Below are 23,556 nucleotides of genomic sequence, written 5' to 3'. Positions count from 1 at the left end.
AAAATCCGCCGAGACAGAACTTTCTTTTGTAGCGATTTGGCTCGTTCGTCGTTTGCCTTAATAGTCGGTGGTTCGTTTTTTGTACCGATCGTCGTTGGTAAAGATCGGGGAACGATCGTTACAAACGACTATAGTCGCATGTGTGTACGCACCTTTAGTCTGAAGGTTCACTTTTAAGGAGGCCTCTTAGCTGTGATTGGCTTTTAGTGTATGGTGCTAACATAGAATAAGTATCTTTTAGCCATTAATTAACAATGGTGTCTGTTATTTCCTCCTTAGATTTTTAAAAAGTCAGTCATGTTTGCGGCAGACCCTGTGGCCATTCTCCTATCCATCGTTGTCATCCTCTTTTTGGCCTATGTGTACAGCAGCCAAAACTGGGGCAAGTACAAGAACTTTCCACCTGGACCTCGACCATTGCCAATCATCGGAAATGTTCACCAAATAGACATGAGTAAACCTCATAAAACATTTATAGAGGTAATACTGATCATTCATTCGATGTTATCTAGTATTTGCTTTTGTCCCATTAGGCTTTGTATTTCATGGAAGTGTACCTGTGAGGAAAAAGAAAATCAAATTTAGATACTTCAGTAGAGGGAATCCTCCTGTACCCACCAATTCAGTGCTGGGACTCTCCAGTGCTGGTGGGGTGGATCAGGATCAGAGACCTCTACTTAGGGACATATCTAAGCACTCTTTTTTCTTATCCCACAGGTTTGCTTTAAAGAGAACCCGTGCCTGTAATAAAACAAATATACTACCAAATCCGGGGGGAGAGAGGCAGGTCATGGACCAGGGAACATGTCTGTGTCCCCTCTGACTGATTGTATTTGCTACTGGGACACTTATGTTGAATACCACCTTTGTATTATACACCCATATTTGTACCTGTCCTGCTCTATACGTGCTCTATAAAGAGACAGTTAAAGCCAATGGTTACCACTTTAAAAATAAAAGTCAGATACTCACCTAAGGAGAGGGAAGGCTCGGTCCTAATGAGCCTTCTGTAACGATCCGCTCGGCAGGCAGCCTTTTGATCATTATTCAGGTCTGCATGCTGCAGGACTCTGGAAAGAAGACCTTCTGTCAGTTTTGCAGCTTGTGCTTGCTGAGGAATTTGCATACGTTGTCATGCAAATTGCCTGGCCACATTCATTGGAGGCGTGTACTATAAGTACTATGTGTGTCCCACAATGCTTCGCTGCTCATAGAGGTTTGTTCCTGCTGGACTCACCTGGAGTGTCAGCCACTGCTATCTTAGTATAGTTAATTCTTGGGGAGTGCTCCTTGCATTCCTAGTTAGTGCAGTCAGTTTGTGTATAATTAGTACTGCCTATTCTGTCTTGTCTTGTCTGTCGCGATTGCGCTGTCACCAGCGGCGGTTGATAGCGAATCGCTCTGTCTTGTTTGGATCGCACTAGCCTCTAGCGGTAGTGGCTGTGGATCCTTCTGATCTAGTTCCTGGAGTGTAAGCTGGAGCAGCGGTTGCTACCAGCTACCTAATCTGTTCTGTCTTGTTCAGATCGCACTAGCCGCTAGCGTTAGCGGCTGTGGATCTTTCTGATCTGTGTTCCTGCTTGGATCACACTTGCTCTGGCGGAAGAGCGGTGGATCCTTTCTGCCTAGTTCCTGTTTCTCGTTTGTCTGTCTTGTCTGATACGGGCGCTTGCTGTAGGCTCGATGAGGTAACCGTTAAGCAAGCGTTCACATTCTTTGTTTCGTGTTTGTCTGTCGATGGTTAGTTAGGCGTGCTTGTCTCTATTGTGCTTATCACGTGGAGACCGCGCATAACCGCGTGCACTGTTGCGAATGAGTGCGGTGTTCGCGGTTAGCGTTTATTATTTTCCGTATCTTCTCATTGTATGATTTACTGTGCCTTTGCTATCCTCGTATTCTGTTCTGATCTGCCTTGTGTCACTTCTGGCAATCGCCATTCTTGGCGGTTGCGTTTCTGTTTCGCACCTGCTGTTGTGTGTGCGCGGTCGCGGGGTGGCGACTAGATTGGCGCACACACATACAACCTGTCCCTTTGCTCGTTCTCATTCGCAATCGCTTCTCTTGCGATTGCGTTCTGCGCTTCGTGCAATTCCTGTCTGGCATTTGTGGAGGTGCAGGGGATTGGTTCCTCTGCGCTCCCCAGCGCCCTCTGCCGACAGGAATTTCCCTCTACTGGTGCTTGCACCTAAAACTGGGTTCTAGCATCTTGACACGCTTGTGGAGGACCTCGGAGATATCCCACAATCGTTACACCTTCCCTCTCCTCTCCCGGTGCCCTCGGTGCTGCGCTGGCTCCCCCTTTCGCGTCCGCCGCCGCAGGGACTTCGGAGGTCTTCGGGAGCACTCGGGCTCCCGAAGACGGGCCGCTCCATACTACGTACGCGCGAGTGCATCATAGAGGGCGCTCGCGCATGTGTAGTATGGAGCGGCCCGTCTTCGGGAGCCCGAGTGCTCCCGAAGGCTTCCGAAAGCTCCCTTCGGCTGCGGAAGTGGCAGTATTTGACCGATCTGGTCGAATACTGCTATGGGGGATCCTGCGCGGGACCGGGCACCGGGAGAGGAGAGGGAAGGCTCATTAGGACTGAGCCTTCCCTCTCCTTAGTTGAATATCTGACTTTTTGATTTTTTAAGGGGTAAACATTCACTTTAAATTGTGCACCAGTAGCAATCAAAAATGTAAGTACCGCTAGGCTTGCTCTCCACAGATTAATCACGAGTAACCACGGTGGTTACTCGTGATTCAAATTAGCTCTAATTGCCGCAGCTGAGCAGCTAGATGCGGCGGTGTTAATTACCCCTAATGTCGCTCTCCGCTCAGAGTTTCAATGAGGCGGACGCGTTGCAAGCCTCGCTATGGAGCACTTCCTCTTCCATAGGAAGGCTTGCAACGCTTCCAATAGACTCTTACAAGCCTCATCGAAACGCTGAGCGGAGAGCGGCAGTAGGGGTATTTTTGCTGTGCACTTATAGCCAAGTAACAGTATTGGCTATATGAACACCTGACATTGGCTGTGACAGTAGTATAAGTGTGGCACTTGGGCCTAGTGTTGGGGAGAGATAAGCGATAGGCGTAGGCAGTAAGCTAGAGTTAGAGGATAGATATATTGGGGAGATTAGTATTAAAAACTGACATCAAAGTGCGTGGTCCGACCACGATATTGTCTGGACAGCCTGCGCCTCCCTTACCACCCCACTTGCCCGCCCTCCATGGAGATTAAATGAGAGCCTGCTGGCTGATGGCGAAATAGTACTTGACCTAGAAGAACGCCTTACAGAATACTTCACGATAAACGACACCACCGACATTAGAACAGACACACTGTGGCTGGCCCACAAACCTACCATTAGAGGCCTGATAATCAAAATAGCCTCCCAACGCAAAAAATTCCTGACAGAGAGGCAACGCTCACTAGAACATAAGCTAACCCAACTTCAACTAGCCCATGCACACCAACCCTCAAGATTTCTCCAGAAGCAAATAGAGACCACCCAATCAGATTTTTGTTATCAAACCGCACAGAAAAAGCGATTCGCTGGACGAGAGCGAAAGTGTATGCCCAATACAATAAACCTAGTACATGGCTAGCCAGAAAACTACGCCAGACCCAAGCCCTTAACAAAGTCCATCAAATTAGAACTAAAAGGGGAGCAGTCACGTCTGACCCTCTAAAGATCCACAAAGAATTCGCAGATTACTATCAATTCCTATATACAGCTAAAAACAGTGACTCGCCACACCATCCCAGTGAGTTTTTAAACGAGCGAAGAGCCCCTCGCCTCCTCCCAGAAAAAGTGCTAGCCTTAAATATGCCGATCTCAACACTGGAAGTCCAAATGGCCATTAAACGCCTGAAACAAGGTAAGGCTCCCGGACCAGACGGCTTCTCGGCCATATATTATAAAAAAATTTAAAAACATCCTAACCCCATACCTCACTAGACTATTTAACACAATCTTGGATGGCAAACCCCTGTCTCCAGAGTTCCTACAATCTACCATTGCTGTGATTCCCAAGCCAAAAAGGGACCCACTGGACATCAAAAACTATAGGCCAATTTCATTGCTCAATTTAGATTATAAATTATTACCTCAATCTTAGTGACAAGACTAAATAAAGTACTAGGCCCATTAATTCATAGAGACCAAGTGGGGTTCATCCCGCAACGACAGGCCTCTGATAATGTCAGGAAAGTCGTGGGCCTTCTCCATGTCGCTGCCTCCAGGAAGCTTCCTTTAGCACTGGTCTCGCTCGACATGGAGAAGGCCTTTGACAAAATAGACTGGCCATACATGCTACAAGCACTGCAGAAGGCTGGTATTGGGGGCTCCTTTCTAACAGCCATACAGACCTTATACTCTACTCCCTCTGCCCAACTTAAGCTCCCCACTGACAACCCAACCACAATTTATATCCAAAGGGGAACCAGGCAGGGCTGTCCCCTCTCGCCAGCCTTGTTTGCCTTAACCATAGAACCACTGGCGGCCAAAATACGCCAATCATCCGACATCCAGGAAATAACTGTTGCAAAAACCAATTATAAAGCCAATGTATTTGCCGACGACCTACTCCTCACCTTAACATCCCCTCATACTTCCCTACCTAACTTAATTGACTTAATGAAAACATTTGGCAACATTTCAGGTCTTTCCCTTAATATTAGCAAATCAGAAGTGCTCTTCACAAACTTATCTAAAACACAGGCAGCTGCTATTACTTCCTCTTTAGGTCTTTCACTACAAACCAAATACATTACATATCTAGGAGTCAAGATAGCAGCTAACCCTAAAGAACTATTTAACCTAAATTATAAACCAATGCTAGCTTCTTTAAAGCAGGATCTAATCAAATGGAATATGCCAACTATATCCTGGACAGGAAGAATCCAAGCAGTTAGAATGACCCTTCTCCCCCGCCTATTATACCTTTTTAGAACACTCCCGGTCTTAGTAACCAAAACTTCTCTTAAAGACCTTCAAAGTGCCATCTTTAGGTTCATCACAAACAATAAAAGAGCAAGAATAAATCAGAAAATAATGTACATGAATAGAAGCCGGGGTGGACTGGGAGTTCCAGATTTGTTTAATTACTATAGGGCCTCACAACTAGCCCAAATAGCCCAGATACATGCTAAACACTCCCCTCCCCTATGGGCTGAAATAGAAAATGGCTTATTGCAACCCTTCACATTCCAAGCACTACAATGGTCATCTCGAGTTCCCCTATCCAAGTACCAAAAACTATCCCCGCTAACTGCCCATTCCCTATCGATCTGGAACAGACTCAAAATCCAAAAAGGACTGCAATCAAATATCCCCTCTGACTCCTCTGTTTGGTAACCCCAATTTCTTTCCCCCCCCCCCGGTCTGGAGACTGGAGCACTGGAATGGTGGAAGAAAAGGGGTTATACCACTCTTAAAAATTTTCTACTGAATGACAAGCTACCCACCTGGGAGCAATTTAAAGAATTTACCTCCTTTCCGCCCTTTGAGTACTTCCATGCTATCCAGATTTATCACTTTATAAAATCGCTTTGTCCCAATAACACCACACTCCCACCTAGGACCCCATACGAAGCTTGGTGTGCTTTGCACCCCCTAGAAGGTGGTCTTATTTCCTACATTTATTCTTTGCTCTCCCAATCAACGGAATTCATAAAAACACGCACAATGCTGCAATGGGAAAGAGACTTGGGCACCACTCTGACAACTGAGCGCTGGTCTAAATGTTGCTTAACACTTACAAAAGGCAGTAGCTATTTTTCCCATATCGAAACCAATTACAAAATACTACATAGAACCTATGTAACACCTATTAAAATGCATGCAATATCTCAGACCAACTCTTACCTATGTTTTAGAGGTTGTGGCTTGCCCAGGACTATTGATCACATCTGGTGGTTCTGCCCCAAAGTTAAAAAATATTGGTCCCAAGTCACTTCCTTTCTCAGCACAGCTCTTGAAAAACCTCTCTATCCAGACCCCTTGCTCCTACTTCTAGGAGATAGGCCCTCTGGTTGGAATTATCCTCAGCACAGACTCTCCCAACACATAGACAAGGCGGACAGAATCCATATTGCGAGACAGTGGAGACAACCAACGTTGTCAATGGATCTTACCGATCACATCATCATTGACATCCTAATCTCCGAACGAACGCTAGCCATTATCAACGATACCACTGAAGCCTTCACTAGAACCTGGCAGCCCTGGCTTTCATGCTCACACACGATAGGACTTCGATCCTGTGCCCTTTCCTTCTGAAATAAAATCAACTAATGCTCTTGACGGCCAAATGCATTAACCCGGACCTTAAACCACCATATATGACTGATGTAGTCAACCTAAAATATGTATGCGATACTGCTGATTTTGCAGTAAGTGGACTGTTTTCTCTCACTCTGTACTGTTATACTTATACCATGCCCTATGTTAAGGGCTTATGGAAAGCAAACCTGTATTCATTTGACCTTTTCAATAAAATATTTTTGAAACTAAAAACTGACATCAATAGAGGCATGCAAATTGCAGATACTAAGCTTTTATATTGAACATCATTCATGCTATTCAAGCAATGGCAATACCCAAATAACCATATGCTTCATTTCAATAGATGCCTTTATAATATTAGTAGTTACAACGAGCAGTAGAGCAAAAAATATCATGATATCTATTAATGGACTATTGAAATAGGACAACTATTCCCTCCCCTCCCTGCCCCCCCTCCACGCTGTTGTGACAATTGACTTACACCCTATTCTCCAGTAAGCACACAATCATGTTTTTAAGTAGCCCTGACATGCTTTATTGAGGGCACAGGGCTCAGAGTGATCACTTGCCCATCAGTATAACTTTGCTGCTGTAATTTAACTGTAATTATTATTTGGGGGGGAGTAACACTGGTACTGTGTACGGTACTCAAATAATTCTTTGATACTATATTGAAATACTACATATCTTTCTGTTACTTTTCTGTATGTTGGTGTATTAATTATGTCGGATATTTCATGCTGCTAACGCCACTGAAGCCAGCACATCAGCATAATTTCCAGCTTTCATAACTTCTCAGTAAAGGTCCACTTTAAATAACTTCTGGCTCAGTCAGGAATTCAGGAATGTTGCAGCTAGTTGGATGGGAAATGGGACTGCTCTAAATGGTATTTAATTCACAGTACACTAGCATGTCAGAATTCAGATATAAGCCAGAGATATATGGTGTCATCTAGTGGTCAAAGTGCAAACAGCTGTTTATTCTTTCCCCATATAATCTCAAAAATCCTCTTAAATGGACCCCATAATTCTCTCTCTCTCTCTTACAGTTATCCAAGACATACGGCACAGTATTTGGTGTCCGTATCGGTCCTCAAAGGATGGTTGTCCTGTGTGGATATGACACTGTGAAAGATGCTTTAATTAATCGTGCTGAAGAATTTTCAGACAGACCAAAGGCACCTGTGCTGGACAAAGTGGGAGAAAATGGTAACTATTGGCTGTATCTAAGAAACACCAACTATGGTCAATATTTGCCCCTTGTAAAATAAAAATCCCAGCTCGGTTATTCCTTATACTGTATGTAGTCCAGTTGTCTCTTGAAGTCCCAGAAAGACAACACAAATAGATAACACAAGACTAAAGGTGTGTACACACTTTAACCATTTCTGCCGCCCATCCGGTTGGCCGCTCTGCTGTGGTGCCGGGCTTCGGCGCACTCCCACGCGCGATCGTGCCCCCGTGCTGTCACCCGGTAGCACTGGGATCAGTGAATGGGAACATGGTTCCCGATCGCCGATCCGTGTCCCCAGCAGAAAAAACAAAGCACTCTTACTAGAGGCTTCAGTCTTTCTGCAAATAAAATTTTCCGCATCCTCCTTGTGCTTCCGGTTAGCGAGAAGCACAAGGAGAAAAAAACTCAAGGTGGCCATCTTGTGACCAAATAGTAAAACTGCATCTACATATTTTACACATTACAATTTACACATATAACATTACAAATTAACTGTTTATTTCCCACACCAAAATATTATCCAAGCAAAAATGTTTAATGGAAAAAAAAAATTGCAATAAAAAAAACACATAGTTACCTAAGGGTCTGAACTTTTTAAATATGCATGTGAAGGGGGTGTACTACGAACATTTTTTTTAAATTATAAGCTTGTAAATAGTGATGGACGCAAAATGGAAACAATGCACCTTTTTATTTTCAAATAAAATATTGGCACCATACATTGATAGGGACAAAATTTAAATGGTGTAATAACCGAGAAAAACGTGCAAATAAAATACATAGGTTTTAATTATGGTAGCGTGGATTATTTTAAAGCTATAATGGACGAAAACTGAGAAATGAATTTTTTCCATTTTTTTTTCTTATTAATCCTGTTAAAATGCATTTATAAAAAAATAATTCTTAGCAAAATGTACCACCCAAAGAAAGCCTAATTAGTGGCGGAAAAAACATGATATAGATCAATAAATTGTGTTAAGTGATAAAGTTATTCGCGAATGAATGGGAGGTGAAAATTGCTCTGACGCATAAGGTGAAAAATCACAGCGGGCTGAAATGGTTAAACTTAACTCTTAGGTAGCCGCTCATGGTAGACTTGGCCAAAAGAGCATGTACAGGTTTCCACTAAACTCATTTAGTGCAGTGTATATACAGTATACTACCTTGAAAATTACACTTTGGGATCAGGGGCGAATATATGTATATGTACTTTCTTGTTTTTGATGCCGTCTCACTGAGTGCTGATCAGTGAATGGAAAAAATGTGTTCCCAAAGCTGATCAAAGAACCTTTGAATGAATGATTACCAACATTAGCGAGAAGCCAGTGATCATTCATAAAATAAAAGTAAACACACTCACTTCCTGTTTACTGTTATAAGTACACAGGATAAAGCCTGGGGACATCTAGTGGAGAAAAAGTAAACTCCATTCACGTAAAATACATTAAAGAAAAAAAATAAATCTCCTTTAGTTAGTAACCCCTTCTACTCCTCCCCATACCAAAATAGAACACTTGTTAGTGTGAGAAAATGCGGAAATGCCGCTGCGGGTGCTCAGAGCAAGGTGGCTGATTCCGCGTCCAACGCGGCGGGTTGCATGCGTGGGCCTGCATCTGGTAACATGACTGAATGCGGAGAACCCGCCGCAGGTCCTGAGAACAAGGCAGTGGATTCCGCATCTGACGCAGCGGTTGGCACGCATAGGCCTACATCTGTCAGCATGGCTGAACGCGGAGAAACCGCCACATGCTCGGATAGCGGTGCGGTTGGTTCCGCATCCAGCACAGCAGATACGTTGCAACACATGTCTGGTGTGGCTGGGACTAATAGTCCACACAGGTTCAGAAGGACGCGCGCGCGTTAAGAGGCAGAACTTTTATGACAGCTAGAGGGGTGTCAGCTGACAATTCAATCAGTTCCTATTGGTCCAGCACTTAGGGGAGGCGCTGGAGAGCGCTATAGTATATATACTGGGTGCTGGTCATTTCTCTGGTGTCTGCCGTTGCGATCACTACGTGGTAGCACCCATACCTTTTTGTCAGAATCTGTGTTATTGTTGTTCTGTTATACTTCAGACTAGTTCCAGGGTGTTGATGATCAAGGACCTCACCCAAGACTAGGGAACTGTATTACTATTCTGTTATACCTCAGACTAGTTCCAGGGTGTTGATGATCACAGAGCTCACACCCAAGATTAGGCATTGTTATTATCTGTTATGACTTTCTGCTTTCCTGACCACTCTCCTGATCTCTGATTTGGTACTTCGCTATATCTGATACTCTGTTGCCGAACCCTGCTTGTCTCCCGTCTCCCGTCTCTGTACCTGATCTGTCTGTCTGTTGTCGACCTGGCCTGTCCGACCTCGAGAACTATCTCCCCTGCTTAGAGATAGTTCACAGACCTGTCAGTGACACTTCACCAATGGTGTCACTCACACTCCGGTCCTTCCCACACTCAGCTTGGCTCCACCCCTTGGGGAGCCTCAGGCCATTGGAAGGAACCTGTTCTTTGGGCAGTATCTCTTACTGCCTTGCACCCTCTATACGGGTGCTATCCTCAAAGTATTACTGTTGCACCAAATACTCATATTACTCAGGTGTCCAGAGGTTAGAAATATATCTGATTATCGGTGATACTGCAGATCATCAATAATCGGGTATATATCTGTATTTTTGGTGGTACTGCAGATCACCGATAATCAGATCCTCTGTGTAACACCGATCGTTACAGTTAGCTTAGGGACTAAGCTTTTTTAATGTATGCCATGAGGGTAAATTACTGTTTGTTTTGTTTTGTTTTTTTGAAATAAGGGCTTGTAATTATTGATGTAGTATAAAACACAAAAAATAACCCCGATAAATGGGCAAATAAAATGTCAGTTTTATCTACAGTAGAACTTTTTTTTATTTTCAAACTATAATAGCTGAAAACTGAGAAATAATTACTTATTTTTATTGTTTGTTTTATTTCCTTTTGGTGTGATAAGTAGTGATAAAGTTATTGGTAAATGAATGTAGGTGCGTGAAATGTGAAATTGCCGTTTTATTAAGAGACAATAACCCGTGGTAGGGAAGTGGTTAAAGAGGCGGAATGTCAGACCTTTAAATGGCAGTTACTCACAAGCACATTACTCAAACCAAATGACAGTAAAACATAACAAAGCAGCAGTGGGGCTCCTCTGTAAACAAAATAAAGTGATAGCAGAGGAAATAAACGCTCTAAGTCAGTTGCCTAATAAACCACGTATGCATGACATTTGGTACAATTGGTATCTTCCTGCTCGAAACGAAATCAGGAAATATCTACCAACTTGCTCCATTCGATATAAATCAGATTTCTGTTACTTGATATGTATTGCTTTGTTGCCATTAGTTTGTAGTGCTTAAAGAGGATCTGTAATAAAAAAAAAATCCCTCTGGGGGGATACTTACCTCGGGAGGGGGAAAGCTTCTGGATCCTAATGAGGCTTCCCCCGTCCTCCTGCATCCCTCCGTTAGCCTGCCTGGGTCCCCCGAAGCGTGGAGAGGTAAATATTTACCTACCATGACCCTGCATTGACACAGTAGCCACTCTTCATTTGGATTAAGGTGGAAATGGCTGAAGCCGATTGATCCGCTCTACTGCACAAAGTGCAAGTCCTTTTGCGTCTGCGCAATACAGCTGATCCGATCGGGCTCGGCTATTTCCTCCTGGCCTGAATGAAGAGTCACAACTGCTCCTGCGCTGGATCCCGGAGAGGGAAACAAATCATCTCTTGTCCGGCTTGTCCTGCGAGGATTTTGGGAGGATTCGGGGAGAACCAGCACTGGATTGCCTGCAGCTACACGGATGGGGGAAGCCTCATTGGACCCTGAAGCATTCCCCTCCCGAAGAACCCCCCAGGGGACTTTTTTTTTTTTTTTTTGTAATAGTCTGTCTAAAGCAAGCCTGAACTGACAATTAAAAGTCAAAATAAACGTCATACTTGCCTCCCGTGTAGACCATTACCCCATAACAGCTTCTTGATCAGCACACTGTTAAACTGTAATATTGTCCACTTGAGCCATAGAGAAACATGGGCATTACCTTGCTCATCAGTTGTCCTCAGTCATACCTGACAGCAACTGATATATAACTGAGAGCAACTGATATTTTTCAGTTCTGACAAAATCTTGTCAGAACTAGAAGGAATCAGTTAGAAGAAAATGCTGAGCTTCTGAGAGGCACATCATGTGTTTATTTTAACCACTTCGCTGCCCGGGTACAGTATATCTATGCCCCTCTTAACATAACTTCCCAGCCGGGGTCGTAGATATACGCACTACCGCCGCTGGCTGCGTATGCACATGCTCCCAGCACTCGTGCACGCCGCTGGCCGCTCGCCCGGGGATCAATGAACGGGAACACAGTTCATACGCACTACCGCCGCTGGCTGCGTATGCACATGCTCCCAGCACTCGTGCACGCCGCTGGCCGCTCGCCCGGGGATCAATGAACGGGAACACAGTTCCTGTTCTTGATCTAAGTCCCCGCAGCAATGATCGGCTGCTTCCAGGAGAAGCTGCATGATCATTGTGTTGAAAAAAAAGTTTCCCATCCACGCTACACTTCCTGTAAGCGTACTTACTATGCTTACAGGACCATTCACAAAATAGTAAAACTACAGTCAAACATTTTTATATACAAATTCATATATTTTTACATTTTAAATTAACTCTTTACCTCCCACACTCCCCAATCGTTACCATTTAATAAAAAAAATGTTTTACAATAAAAAAAACATAAATGGTTACCTTAGGGACTGACTCTTTAAATATTTGTCAAGAGGGTATAACACTGTTACTTTATAAATTATGGACCTGTAATTAGGGATGTGTGCAAAATTGAAAAAATGCACCTTTATTTCCCAAAAAAATATTGGCGCCATACATCGTGATAGGGATATAATTTAAATGGTGTAATAACCAGGACAAATGGGCAAATTGCATGGATTTTAATTATGGTAGCATGCATTATTTAAAAACTATAATGGCCGAAAACTGAAAAATATTTTCTTTCCAAATTTTGTCCTATTTTTTTTCCATTAAAACACATTTAGAATAAAACATTTTTGGCATAATGTCCCACCTAAAGAAGGCCTAATTGGTGGCAAAAACACAAGATTATAGTTCATTTCATTGTGATAAGTAATGATAAAGTTATAGGCGAATTAATGTAAGGAGAGCTGAAAGGTGAAAATTGCTCGGATGCTGAAGGCGTAAAACCCCTTAGTTGTGAAGTGGTTAAATAATTTTACTTGGTTCAGGTTCCTTTTAGTAAAACAGAGGGAATCTCAATCATGTCCTGATGCTGCTTGCTATAATTAAGTCCAACGTTATAATGGACATCTTTTTAACTTGGCTAAATTTTGGGCAAACTCTTAAAATATCTTTCTGAATTGGGTACAAGTGATCATTTTCTGATTGAAACTAGATCAAGAAATAGCCAGTTTGATCAAGTAGAATTTGTACCGGGGACATCAACGGTGTACAAAATTAGGTGGAAAAAACTAACAAGTGTAACTTTTGTTTCTTTTCATGATCTTTGATAAAATATTTGCCTAACACTAGCAGACAAAGCAGGTGGTTTCGGTGCACGGCGAGCAGTGCCAAAACAAGGCACCTCTATAGCAGTAATGTTATAGTGTGCAGGGCGCGAAAGGGTAATTCAGGGCTCCAGCGATTTGCCGGATCCTGGATTACGTCTTCCTCCTAGTTGCTACAACTCGGAAGGGGTATTAGTATTTAACACTACCAGGGTAGTGTACAAGATACAGAGGCGCCAAAAGAATAAAAGGTAATTAAATGAACTTAAAAAACCAACTGGTTAAACAGAGGAGGCAGCGGTGGTCTTACCCCCTCCAAACAGACACAGGCAAGGACTGCGATTCAGACAGTCAACAATTTATTCGGAACTCCAAAAAACAATGCAACGCGTTTCACGGGCCATACATCCCGCTTCCTCAGGCAAAATACAGTAGGAGTCACAGCTGCAGAAAATACACAAACAGACAACCAGAGGCATAAAATCGTCAAAGTGCTGATATGAATACGTAAATTTACATTTTGCATTACATTTTAGTGACAAGTTGTGCGCGGGTTATAAATATTAGTTTCAGACTGATAGTAGTCTCATAGGTATGCTTGACAGCTATAGAATGGGTAGGGGGAATGTTAAAGGTGCATTGTGCTAAACAGAGTAAGACCAATGATAAATACAAACAAATATGCAAATACATAAAGTAAAAAATTGGCTGGGTTTGCTGCCGGTTGTTGTGGACATCATACAGAACAACAGTGAATAGTGGGTGAAATTGGGAGAAAGGGTTGACATGGTCTAGAGGAGGAGGAGGAACAGAGTGTTGGAATGGCTAAAAAAACAGGTGGGGTGTTTTAGGCAGCAAGTAAACAAGAGTATAAGGAGAAGGCAGACTTACCATCTGTATTATATCAGCGAGCTCGGCGCCTCTGTAATGCCAGAGGACACCTGAGTTCATTAAGTAGCATGGATCAGTATGAGGAATGTGAGAGTACTTCCGGGCGGAAGTGTGTCATAGAGGGGCGGGGCCATCATGTGTGTAAACTTTGTAAATTTTGTAAATAAAGTTGAAGAAGAAGAAGAAAAAAAAAAAAAAAAAAAAAAGGAACGGCTAGAAAAATTAGTTTCGAACTGATGGAAGTCTCAAAGGTATGCTTGACCACTTTAGAATGGATAAGGGGGGGTGTAAAAAGTTGCATTGTACTGAATCCGAGTAAGACCAATGATAAATACAAACAAATATACAAGTATTCAACATAAAAATGGTAGAAAGACATGTAAAATGCATAAAATGTATAAAAATCAAAATAAAAGTTGTATATCATAAAATAAGAATAAACATATACATTATTAGAAGGATAAAAGAGAGGACTATTAAAAGACTGAACGGATTAGGTAAAGTGCTTAATGTATTTTTTCTAGTACTTCATTAAGACCCTCAGGAACCAAAGTCCTGAGGGTCTGTATCCAATACATTTCCAGTTTTTTTAGGGTAACAGAGGCCGCCGGGGCACTGTCGTTGATCTGATCAATGAGAGTGATGGTGAAGGTGTCAGGGGTGCCGTCGTGTGCATGGTGAAAGTGACGTGAGACACTGTGCAAAGGGAAGTGTTTGAGGATATTCCTTTTGTGTTGTCCTATCCTACTACGGGCTTCTTGTGTGGTTCTGCCAATATACTGGAGACGGCAAGAACAGGAAATGAGATAGATGATAAATTTGGAATGGCATGAGATATGTTTTTTTATTTGGTATTGAGTACCTGTGGTGTGAGAACTAAAGCTGACTGTGTTGGTAATGAAAGGACAGGCTAAACAGCGGGTGTGGTTACAGGCCCAGGAGCCGGGGGGAAGTGTACTGGAAGAGGCGGAGGGTGGATGGTTGCGAAGTTTACTGGGAGCTAACAGGCCACGGAGGTTGGGTGCTCTCCTATAGGTGATTTGCGGTCGGGTAGGTAATAGGGGTTTAAGGTAGGGGTCCTGGAGCAGGATTTCCCAGCGATTATGTAAAATAGATCTAATGATTGAGTGTTCTTTGCAGTATTTTGGGATGAATCTAGATTGAGGGTTATTGTCAGTGGTAGGATTGGAGATGGTTTTTGTAGTGGATGGTTGGATTTTGGCCTTATGCCGTGCATCGCGGATCAGCTTCTTGGGGTATTTTCTCTCAGAGAATTTTTTTGCAAGAATATCGGATTGAGAATTGTAGTCATTGATATCGGAACAGTTTCTAAAAATCCTTTTAAACTGGCTATATGGGGTATTCTGGGTCCAAGGGCGGTGGTGAAAACTGCTGAAATGAATGAAATTGTTGGAGTCTACTGTTTTGAAGTATGTTTTGGTTTGTATGGAGTTGTTAACTATGGAAATAGTAAGGTCGAGGTAGTTGATTGTAGTAGGGTGGTGTTGGGCAGTAAAATTGAGTCGGGCTTTGTTACTGTTGAGGAATAATATGAAATCAGGAATGAGGGTGGTATCACCCCTCCAAATGAAAAATAGATCATCAATATAGCGTTTATATAGGATTATATTGTTTTTGAACGGGTGATCATTGTTGAGTAATGTTGTTTCAATTAATCCCATGGTCAGGTTAGCGTACGAGGGTGCAAAGGAGCTCCCCATAGCTGTACCGCTAACCTGATGATAAATACAGTCATTAAATGTGAAAATGTTGTTGTACAAAATGAACTCAATGCACTGCAGAAGGAACTGTTGTTGTAAGGGGGGCATATTGGGAATAGTGGTGAGATAATATTGAATAGCAGAAAGGCCGAATTGATGTGGAATATTTGTATATAAGGATGTAATGTCACAGGTTAACCAACTGTATTCAGAGGACCAGGTGATCTGGGATAATAGTTGTGTGAGGTGGTAAGAGTCTTTTAAATAGGATGGGAGGTTGATGACAAGTGGCTGTAGATGTTTATCAATAAACCGGGAGAGATTACTGGTCATGGAATTAATACCGGAAATTATGGGTCTTCCGGGCGGTTTATGTAGCTGTTTGTGGATTTTAGGTAGATGATAGAAAAAGGGGGTAGCGGGGTGTTGGTTAATGATGAAATTGCGTTCGTTTTTTGTAATGATGTTCTGGAAGAAGGCCTGATTGATGAACTGTTTGAGAATATTGTTAAGGGCTGTTGTGGGGTCGGAAGTGAGTCTGTTGTAGTGGTTGCGATCATTAAGAAGTCTGAGGGATTCGTCAAGATAATCAGATTTATTGAGAATAACTATACCACCGCCCTTGTCCGCAGCTTTGATGACCAGATTGGGGTTTCGGAGTAGTGTTTTAAGAGCTGTATGTTCGTTGGGGGTAAGGTTTGGTTTTGTGGTGTGAGTTTGTGTTTGCAGGGTACGCAGATCATCCATAACGAGGGAATAAAACGTTTCAATGTAATGGCCCTTAGAGGCTATAGGATAGAATCGGGACTGTCCTTTCAGTTGGGTGGTGATGAATGTTTCCAAATGTATCTCATTGGGATCAGTTGTAGTGATGGCAATTGAGTCGTTGGCAGTAATGATGAGGGGTACAGAGGAGAGAAGTGTCTGATTTCTCTTAATCGCAAAGTGGCGTTTGAGAGTGAGTTTTCTGATATATGAGTTAAGATCTGAAAATAATTCGAACATATTGACTGAATTGGTTGGACAGAATGATAGGCCTTTGTCCAGAAGACTTATTTCATGTTGGGTGAGTATGTGCTCAGAGAGATTGAATATGCATTTGCTGGTGGGAGCGAGGAAATTAATGTTATGTTTGTTATGTTTTTTATTTTGGCCTTTACCTCTGGAGCCCCTTTTTTTTCTCCGGGTGGATGTAATGGGTTGGTCTATGGTTAGTGTGGGTGGTGGATCATGTTCTGGGAATTGTCTGGATGCGGCTGAACTATGGGATGGTGCGGGATCTGACTGGATGTCATGTGGGTAGGCGGACTGTTCGTCTCCTGCACTAGGGATGTAGGAAGGTCTAAAAAAGACAGCTCAGATATATTGGGTTCTTGTTGTAAAGAGGGGGCTGGATGAGATAGGACATTAATGGGTTTTAGGAAGGACCTCATAGAGGTTTGGATAGTATTGGGAATCGGAATTTTTGGAGTTTTTAGCGGCCGAGGGTTGGTGGGGAAAGCGGGTTTTGGTGAGGGGGGTTCAGTGTCACACAGACTAATCTGTGAGATCCTGAATTCGGAGGGGGAGGAAATGTCAAGGGTATGCTTGTTGATGATATTTAAGGAAAGGGCCGTGGGGTTAGTGATAGTGTGATCTAAGGAAGGTAATTTGGCTGTTTTTTTGTTTTGGGTCAGGGGGGGAGTGTTTTTTTGGGGGTGCTGCTCTGCCGTCTCGAGTACATCGGCCGAACCTTCTGGACTGCTTATTTCGTCAAATGGTCTTTTTTTGGGGTTTGTACGGGCTGGTGGGGAAGCTGAATTGGGTCTGGGTGTGGAATGAGTAACTTTGGTGGGGAGTGGGAGTAGTGCACTGATGGGTGCCAGAGGGAGAAGGGAGGGAGGGGGAGGGGGGGTTGGGGTAGTGGTGGTGATGGGGGTGGGTGTGGTGGGGAGTGGAATAAGGTTGGCCGTGGGGTGTGAGGGGTGGGGGGGAGGTGGGAAGGGGAGGGGTGGGGGAGGAAAGGGAGGATTGCGCAGAAAAAGTGGGATCAGCGCATCACCAGGCCGCCCCTGAATGGCCTCAGCTCAGAGATGCGCTGAGCCCCCCCAGGAACTACGAACGCACCTTGAACCAAACAGAGGCTCTGCATATACACCAAAGAAACACTAACAAGTGGGAGCAGCTGACCAGAATTAAATCAAACACAGCAAAGAAATGAACAGCGCTACTTAAAAACAGATGAGTGCTTACCTGCAAAAAAGTGCACACCCCACTCATGGGATTCAAATACACAATGAGCACACACATGACCTGTCTACCACTTGGAGGATGTTAGTTTCACTAACAATTTGCAATTGTTAGGTACTTGTCCCTCCCACTGTCGTAGAAGTCTTTCCTCCATGGGAGGGGACCTAACACTAACTAAACCTACCTGTGCATATGCATAGCCTGGGCGCGCTACCAGTAAAATTAAGAATTGCGCAGAAAAAGTGGGATCAGCGCATCACCAGGCCGCCCCTGAATGGCCATTCAGGGGCGGCCTGGTGATGCGCTGATCCCACTTTTTCTGCGCAATTCTTAATTTTACTGGTAGCGCGCCCAGGCTATGCATATGCACAGGTAGGTTTAGTTAGTGTTAGGTCCCCTCCCATGGAGGAAAGACTTCTACGACAGTGGGAGGGACAAGTACCTAACAATTGCAAATTGTTAGTGAAACTAACATCCTCCAAGTGGTAGACAGGTCATGTGTGTGCTCATTGTGTATTTGAATCCCATGAGTGGGGTGTGCACTTTTTTGCAGGTAAGCACTCATCTGTTTTTAAGTAGCGCTGTTCATTTCTTTGCTGTGTTTGATTTAATTCTGGTCAGCTGCTCCCACTTGTTAGTGTTTCTTTGGTGTATATGCAGAGCCTCTGTTTGGTTCAAGGTGCGTTCGTAGTTCCTGGGGGGGCTCAGCGCATCTCTGAGCTGAGGCCATTCAGGGGCGGCCTGGTGATGCGCTGATCCCACTTTTTCTGCGCAATTCTTAATTTTACTGGTAGCGCGCCCAGGCTATGCATATGCACAGGTAGGTTTAGTTAGTGTTAGGTCCCCTCCCATGGAGGAAAGACTTCTACGACAGTGGGAGGGACAAGTACCTAACAATTGCAAATTGTTAGTGAAACTAACATCCTCCAAGTGGTAGACAGGTCATGTGTGTGCTCATTGTGTATTTGAATCCCATGAGTGGGGTGTGCACTTTTTTGCAGGTAAGCACTCATCTGTTTTTAAGTAGCGCTGTTCATTTCTTTGCTAGGAAAGGGAGGATATTTGAAGGTGAGGGGTGGGGGTATGGAGAGACTCATGAGTGGGCGTGGAGTGTGTAAAGGTAATTGTTTGGGTGGTGGGTGTCCAGGGGGATGTGATGGGAAATTGGGAGGTGGTCTGGGTTTTCGTTCACGTTCACGATGCTCCGCATAGGCCAGGCGGTCTCTGTTTAATTTTTTTATTTTATTGTCAATGGTGTCGCGTTCAAACTTCATAACCCTCGATTTTAAGTTGGACATCAATGGTAGATATTGTGGATTATCATGGTGCAGAGCCAAGAAGTCTTTACAATTGTTAATAACGGGCTGAAGGTCTTCCACTAGTGAGGTACGTTTTGCAATGATCCTTGACATCATCCCTTCGCCACAAGTCTCTAAATATTCGTACCATTCTGTACAATATATAGGGTCATTAGGGAATGCAGAAAGGGTTTTCACCCTGATGCCATCTGGTGAGATTTTTTCAATAATGTATGTTTGCTGCATCGAAATATCAGCTAAGTGAAAGAATTCGTCTTTCAGTGCATTCTCCAGCTGGACAAAGGATGGTTTTAAATCAACAGTTACTTGTGGGGGTTTGTTCTCATCTGAGTTGGTGGGCTGGGACTCCTTGACATCAGGGTTACGTTTAAACTGTGCGAGGAGATCAGTTCTGTGTGTTGAACGGTCAGTGATGAAATCCATGATCAGGGTCTCCAATTGGTGTCAGTGCCCGATTCCGAAGATGGGCCAAGCGAACTTGAAAGAAAATAAAGCAGAGGGACACCAAGAGCCCCAATAGTGTAATTCGTCTTGGGGACAACAAAATAAATGAGAAGTTAAAATTATACTCACAAACCAGGGTTACCAATAGGCAACCACTGTATAGGCAGGTGGGGAGAACAATCCTGACCCCACTCAGGAATAAAAAGTCGCTCTCTGTAGACAGGAAATAGGGTAACAACCCTCCACCCAGGGTGGACTCAATGTAGTGTACAAGATACAGAGGCGCCAAAAGAATAAAAGGTAATTAAATGAACTTAAAAAGCTCACCCTGCTCTCAACTCATTGACTGTGTACTAACACATATGCCCAGCAGGTGGAGAGTACCAGGGCCTGATGTTGATCTCCTGCCTCAGAACCAGCTACCGAAACAGTTTAAAGTTGGTATTGTACATTTTCTGGGATATAGAAATGCATCTCTTAAAACACGATCATTCATAGTATTGATTCTGTCCAGGTATCGTCTTTTCCAGTGGAGAGAACTGGAAGGTGATGAGACGGTTCACCCTGTCCACACTACGTGACTACGGAATGGGAAAGAGTTCCATAGAAGACAAGATTGCAGAAGAAGCCGAGTGCTTGATGCAGCTATTTCGATCACACGGAGGTGAGTGATCATCAAGCCAAGGTTCAAATCAAAACCCTATTCTACCACTTGTCTGTCTGACCCTCTCTGTAAATCTATGGGGGTCCTTTGGATCTGTCCACTTGGTTCCAACTGCACTGGAAGAAAGTCATGCATATGGATTCATTCACAATGCTTATCTTATGAATCAAATTACCTCAGTGCGGAAAGCAGCAAAACCCCTCACAAGACATGGCTTGCAAGATATTTTCTGAGCAGTCAGACATTCTGTTAGCCAACTAAGATGACAAATATTGAAAAGTGGTGGTCCTGGAGGGCTTTGGCCCCCAGAGTCTTCTGCTTCAAGGGGAGATTATTGGATAGACACATTGGAAAGAGGTACCTCACTTGGGCTAAAAGAAAGATTTTAGCTTCAAATGCTTTTGTGGTGCACTTTCGGACTATTCCGTAATTAAGATTGGACCCAGCCTAGAGTGCTTATTTATTGAGGAGGCATATTGTATGGAGCTTTGCAGTCGACAAAGTGTTTCTGGTCTGAAATTTGTGTCTGTCTGTATTGCCTGTACAACCGAAAGCAAAGTTAGATACTCACCAGTTTAGAGGAAGGCTTAGGATCCTGTAGCATTTTCCTGGCCTTCTCCTCTTCTCCTCATTCTTCCAATACCCCTTGTTCAAAATTGGCATCTCCAGGACTCCTCGGAAAGCTTTGGAATCACTCCAGCTTCAAAGACCAGTTTTTATTTCAAATTCCTCTTAAAGGACAACTGAAGTGAGAGGGATATGGAGGCTGCCATATTTATTTCCATTTAAGCAATGCCAATTGCCAGACCCTCCTGCTTGATCCTCTGCCTCTAATACGATTAGCCATAGCCCCTGAACAAGCATGCAGCAGATCAGGTGTTTCTGACATTAATGTCAGATCTGACAAGACTAGCTGCATGCTTGTTTCTGGTGTTGTTCAGATACTACTGCAGAGAAACAGACCAGCAGGGCCGCCAGGCAACTGGTATTGATTAAAAGGAAATAAATATGGCAGCCTCCGTATACCTCTTACTTTAGTTCCCCTTTAAGTATTAACGACCCACCTGAAACGCTTCATGCTCACTTAATCTCCCCCCAAAATCCCCCGGTGAAGATTTTGGCAGCACTTCTGTGTAGAGGCAGAGCTTCAGGCTGTTGCTCTGCCTCTACTCACGTCCATCTGTGCTGATCGCCACCTCTCCCCGCCCCTCTCAGTCTTCTTTCACTGAGAGGGGCGGGGAGAGGCAGCAATCAGTGCAGATGGATGCAAATGGAGGCAGAGCTTCAGCCCAAAGCTCTGCCTCCTTAGAGCAGCAAAATCCACAACTTTGAATTTTTTTCTATTTTTTGCCCAGGCATTTCGGGGGATTTAAGTGAGCATTCAGCTGTGGGGATGCAACGTTTCAGGTGGGTCATTAATACTTAAGAGGAATCTGAAATAAAAACTGCAACAGGTGAGTGATTAGCTCATTTTCATCCGCAGCCTTTAAGAACCAGGGGCTTTTTTTTCTGTTTTTCAGGAGGTCAGGAGCCAATGGAAACTTCTCCTAACCAATACATGTAAATCCGCTGTCTTCAGATAGAGATCTGTGGCAGCAGGATGCGCTATTGCATCCCGTGCTCTGGAGCTGCTGGCATTAAAAGTACTCTAGGGACCCAGCACTACAAGGCTAGAGTGCAATCCAATATGCCACCATTTATGCTCTATAACAGGGGTGTCAAACTCCAATACAAAGTGGACCACAACTGTACACTGAGACCAAGTTGCAGGCCAACCTCAATGTCTACTGGCCACCTTCCTCCCTTATAAAGTTCCCAGATGGTTCCCCTCCCTCCCCTATGCAGTTCCCTGGTGTTTAGTGCTTTCCCCTCCCTCCCTTATGTGGCTTCCCTGGTAATCTAGGGCGTCGCCTCTGATATAGCTTCCCTTGTGGTATAAAGTGTGCCAAACATAATGCAAAGTTGGGAAACCACTTGAGGGCCAAATTGAATGACATGTATGCTCTATAATACAACGGGACTATGCTGCACTTACTCTTTATGTCTGTTCTATTTTCAGGGAAGCCCTTTGACAATCAGAGATTCCTTACTACAGCTGTTGCCAATGTAATTGTGTCCATATTACTGAGCCGGAGATTTGAGTATGAAGACCCAACTTTAGAGAAGCTCATAGCCATAGTTAATGAGAATATTAGACTCCTAGGGGAACCTATTGTCAGAGTAAGTAATTTCCATATCTCCAATGGGAATATCGTTATTGTGTTTTTTTGCTTTTTATTGCAAAAACTAACTCTAAAGAAAATACTTTTAAGTGCACCTGAGGCATTTAAGAAAACCAGTTAGATACTATTACTTACCTAGGTAAAGGGATAGTCCAGAGGCTCCCCATGTCCTCCTCACCCCTACCACTGCTGCATTTGGACACCCTGATTATATCTGACAAGAACTTGCCCATCGTATGAGAGCAGCTGTACTGCACCTGTGCAAGTGGCTGTCCCTGCATAGTAAGCCGAAGCCACTTGTCCATGAAGAGAAACAATGGTCATGCATTTTTGAGAAGGTCTTGGGCAGCAACGGCTGTGATCTAGAGGACGTGGGAAGCATCTGAAAGACATATAGTGTTACTGTTCAATTCCAGTTTTGACTTGGAAACCCAGAAAATGCTGTGCACAGCAGTTCAGCCCCATTATGATTGCAGAGAGTTACAGAGTTGCATTCCACATCAAAATCCATGTTACTCTGGTGCTTTCTCCATTTGGCTTGGAATGAGGAAGCATAGGTGTCACTTGAAGCATGATGTGGAATGCAACTCCAAGACTCTCTCAGCTCGTAATGGTGCTGAACTGCTGAAGCTCCCTGCCCACCAAAAGTAGTAGAAGCTTCAGTTATTGAGATCCAAGAAGATGGGGTGCACATTGATCTCATACTTAAAACTTAGAGTCCAGGGGACCCTCTAGCGTTCCTCAGGAGGAACTGCTAGAAGGCTCTCCCCAGACCAAGAAATACCACTGTACTGGCGGCCACAGTGTGAGGATTTTGAGTTTCCCCCTTCTACCTGCATGCCGAGGACTGACTGAAAATGCCCTATGGATGTGCATATCTCCTAAATAGCTGCAAAATGTAAGGTAAGCCCCCAATGCCCCACCTTTATTGACATTCCTCACAGGCAGCCTGCAGGGAAAAAAATAAAGTACTCACCTATATGGAAGAAGCCAGATCAGTT

At 43.8% G+C, this 23,556-nt stretch overlaps 1 protein-coding gene across 2 annotated transcripts in view; it reads left to right on the top strand.

Annotated features, from left to right (window-relative positions):
• LOC137571180 (cytochrome P450 2K1-like) overlaps positions 1-23,556 on the top strand; it is a 60,185-nt gene that overhangs the window by 21,059 nt on the left and 15,570 nt on the right. For both annotated transcript variants that reach the window (XM_068279994.1, XM_068279993.1), the window contains exons 2-5: positions 280-480; positions 7,317-7,476; positions 20,184-20,333; positions 22,393-22,553. In XM_068279994.1, coding sequence (XP_068136095.1) covers positions 298-480; positions 7,317-7,476; positions 20,184-20,333; positions 22,393-22,553 — 654 coding nt within the window. In that variant the 5' untranslated portion in view covers positions 280-297. The remainder of the gene's footprint in view (positions 1-279; positions 481-7,316; positions 7,477-20,183; positions 20,334-22,392; positions 22,554-23,556) is intronic.

The sequence above is a fragment of the Hyperolius riggenbachi genome, chromosome 4 (assembly GCF_040937935.1).
Source record: "Hyperolius riggenbachi isolate aHypRig1 chromosome 4, aHypRig1.pri, whole genome shotgun sequence".
NCBI lineage: Eukaryota > Metazoa > Chordata > Amphibia > Anura > Hyperoliidae > Hyperolius > Hyperolius riggenbachi.
The sequence above is the reverse complement of the archived record's forward strand: the minus strand, read 5'-3'. Positions and strand labels throughout refer to the sequence as shown.